Source organism: Brassica oleracea, chromosome C4, assembly GCF_000695525.1.
Source record: "Brassica oleracea var. oleracea cultivar TO1000 chromosome C4, BOL, whole genome shotgun sequence".
In the NCBI taxonomy this organism is placed as follows: Eukaryota; Viridiplantae; Streptophyta; class Magnoliopsida; order Brassicales; family Brassicaceae; genus Brassica; species Brassica oleracea.
The window spans coordinates 27,697,539-27,700,886 of NC_027751.1; the positions used below are offsets into that span (position 1 = coordinate 27,697,539).

General features: G+C 32.2%; 1 protein-coding gene across 1 annotated transcript; it reads left to right on the forward strand.

The window, feature by feature from the left end:
* The first annotated feature begins 1,178 nt into the window (after window positions 1-1,178).
* On the forward strand, window positions 1,179-2,700 carry LOC106340307 (optic atrophy 3 protein homolog). The gene is made up of 4 exons (XM_013779189.1): window positions 1,179-1,364; window positions 1,492-1,626; window positions 2,008-2,094; window positions 2,214-2,700. The coding sequence occupies exons 1-4, from the start codon at window positions 1,191-1,193 to the stop codon at window positions 2,427-2,429; spliced, it is 612 nt and encodes a 203-aa protein (XP_013634643.1). The 5' UTR covers window positions 1,179-1,190; the 3' UTR covers window positions 2,430-2,700.
* Window positions 2,701-3,348: the final 648 nt, after the last annotated feature.

The window sequence follows — 3,348 nt, forward strand, 5'->3', positions numbered from 1 at the left end:
ATCTTAAACATATTATTATAACCTGAATTATCCAAAAATCTAAATTATCCAAATATTTTTGTCCGGAATATTTAAATTTATCCAAACTATCTAATATTTTTATCTAAATCATCCGATATTAAACCTGAAATCTCAGAGTTGTCTGGCGTTTTTACTCATATTATCCAAAATTACTGAAACCGAATTGGAACCGAATTTTTTTCAAATATCAATCGGTTCTTAACTGCGCTAAAACCGAAATGTCCAAATTAAAACCGAACAAAATTTTGTAAATAACCAAATGTTTTTTTAAATCTCTAGAACCGAAATAAATTTAGAAAAAAAACTAAAAAACAAAATATTTGAATCGAAACCTAACATCCACACCTACTTGCTACCTTACGGAGTTGGAATTTGACCCGATCCGCCAAGAAAACCCAATCCGTAAATTTTACACTTTTCCGAAAAATCAGATAATAAAAAATAAAACTTTCTTGCCGGGTAAGTTGGGTTTTATAATTAATCACAAAGTTTTCAGTTCTATCTTGAATAATATTTTTATAATTAATCACAAAGTTTAAATGATATTCATCAATTATTTTTCAACAATTATTTTTTCTTCAAATGGTGCCGAAAGAATATATTTTTATTAACTTTGAAAACAAATTATTTTTATATCTGAATTTAAATATTACAATATTTAGACAAAATATATGAAATCTGGATAAGGATACTCAAGTCACAGATCTCACACCAGTATCCTAGCTACCTTACAGATCCAGAATTTGACCCGACCCGACCCGCCAAGAAAACCCCGACTCAGGAAATTTACAATTTTTTCCGAGAAATTAAATAAATAAAAATCAAAACTTTCTTGCCGGGCACGGTGGGTCTCTCTTCCTTTAGAAAAGGGCTAAAAGCCTAAAAGCTAAAACCTCTTAGGGTACGAATGGTGACCAAGGAACGACGAGGAATAATGCATTCCCTAACGTTCCTAAAAAAAATTACCATTCACAAGGAATAATAATTTCCTCTCATTCCCTTTCATTCCCTTTTTTGTAGAGAATTAAAGAACAAAATTATTCCTTGTCAAATTTGATAAGGAACAACCATTCCTTTTCATTCCTGGTATTTTATTCCCGTGCATTCCTTTTTTATTCGTTCCTCTTGTTTCCCGGATGGTCACCAGTCGGACCCTTAATGATTCTCTCATGAGCAGCAAAAGCAGCAATTCGAGGACTCTGTTGCAGCAGGGCATGGTGTTTCCGCTAGTGAAGCTAGGATCCCTAGCGCTACGAACCATCTGCAAACCCATCGCTAACCGCCTCAAGAAACAAGCCGGAATCAACCCTGGGTTCCGTCAATTCATCGTCAACATTGCCCAGGTAAAAACAAACCCTAATTTCAAAAGTCCCCATCTTTTGGGGTTTATGATCATCGGTCGAATCAAGGGTTTATGGAAAAGATCTTGAATGTGTATACTTTTGTGTTGTTTTGAGGAAATTTGGACAGGCGAATCATAGGTTTACGACAAAGTTGCAAAGACAGGCTTCTGGTCGTGTAACTGATGCGATTATTAGGCCTTTGAACGAAGAGAGAGCTGTTCAGGCCGCTGCTGATCTTCTCGGGGAAATCTTTGCCTTCACGGTATCTTAAAGTTCATGTCTTTTGATGGCTAAAGATCCTGCCCCTTCAGAATTGTTCTGCATTACTTCTTTGGATTGTTCTGCATAATGTTCAAGAAATCGATAGGCTGTATGGGATTAGGACCGATTTTTTTTTAACGACTAGATCGCTTTTTTTTTTTTAATGTATACCAATTTTTTTTTTTTAAATTGTTCTAGAAAAATTGTTTTGTTTAGGTCCGATTTACCGACTAGGTGGCGCTGGTTATGCATCTGCAAGATCATTTACATCAATATTCAATAACCATTAAGATTACTTTGCTCTTTGTAATTGAAGTTTGTTTTCATCCATTAATGGATTGGTTCTGAAACCGATAAACAATGTTCTTCCTTCTCTTAAAAGGTTGCAGGGGCTGCTCTTGTCTATGAGGTGCAGAGAAACGCCAGAGGCGAAGCTAGAAAAGAAGAGAAGCGACAAGAAGAACTACAGGTTAGCTCCCACATATTAACTATGTCTCTCATTGCATCCTCTCTGTTCAGTACAGTTTTCCACATATCTTGCCTATTGTTCTCTCTCTATCACTCACCCTGCTCATATTTGTTTACCAGGAATTCAGGCTCAGACATAAGAAGATGGAGAGCGAAGTGGAAGCGATGAATCAAAGGATCTCCATGATCTCTGAAGCTCTTTCTAAACAAAGAGCTCTCGCTGCGCAAGAGCTTTCTAAACAAAGAAAGCCTGCAGAAGATGTTTCTAAACCAAGAGGACTCGCTTGGCTCTACAGCTTTGTTTATTGTGGGAGTGCTCCTGAGAAGGAGAGCTAAAGACGCAAAACCCTTAGCTCTTCAGCTTTGCTTGTAATATAGTTTCTGTCTTAGTTTCTGATATAAACAGATTAGTTAATTGCAGAAGAGAAGAGACGTGTGTTTTGTTCAGGCTTCCAACAACTATTTCATAAACCCAAATTCTTAGTCTAGAAGATGTCCTTATTATGACTTGATCAATAACTTTTTTTTCTCAGTATGAAGACCTTAATATAGAACCCAATATCAAAACTGTTCTATATTTTTCTTTTATTGATTTTTTAAAAATGGAGTTATTGGTTTATTGATTTCAATAGGCTTGGTTTATAAATTTGTTACTGATTTCAAATCAATATTAAAATCATTTGTTACTTCTTTTATGATTAAATATCCGTCCGACCGGACAGGTATTTATTTTATGTTTTTAGTTTTTTTTTAGTTTATATTAAATGATGTATTTGTAGTATTTAAACATAAATTTATATTAATCTTTTTGGTTATAATAAAAATTAAAATTTAAAAATTAATAAAATATTCTAATATAAATTTTATCCTAATTAAAATAATATAGAGGTGGGTCATAATTTTTTCCAATTTCAAAATCTTAGCATCCTTTAAAAACAAAGAAAATAAATTTATAAATACATAAAATATATAAACATATTTAGAACTATAATATCTATTAAAATAAATTTATAAAATAAAATAATCTTGCGCTGTTGTTGTTTATTTCTAGAGCTTGATCCGTGACCCTATTAATATTTTCTTTCACTTTAAATTTTTTCTTTGTACTAATGGTAATATATATTTGTAAATTAAAATGTATTACATAATTTTTGATATAACATTTTAAAACATAACAATTTTATTTATTATTTTAAATAATTATATTTTGTGATTTTAATTGTCTATTATATCACAATGTGTCATATAAAAATTC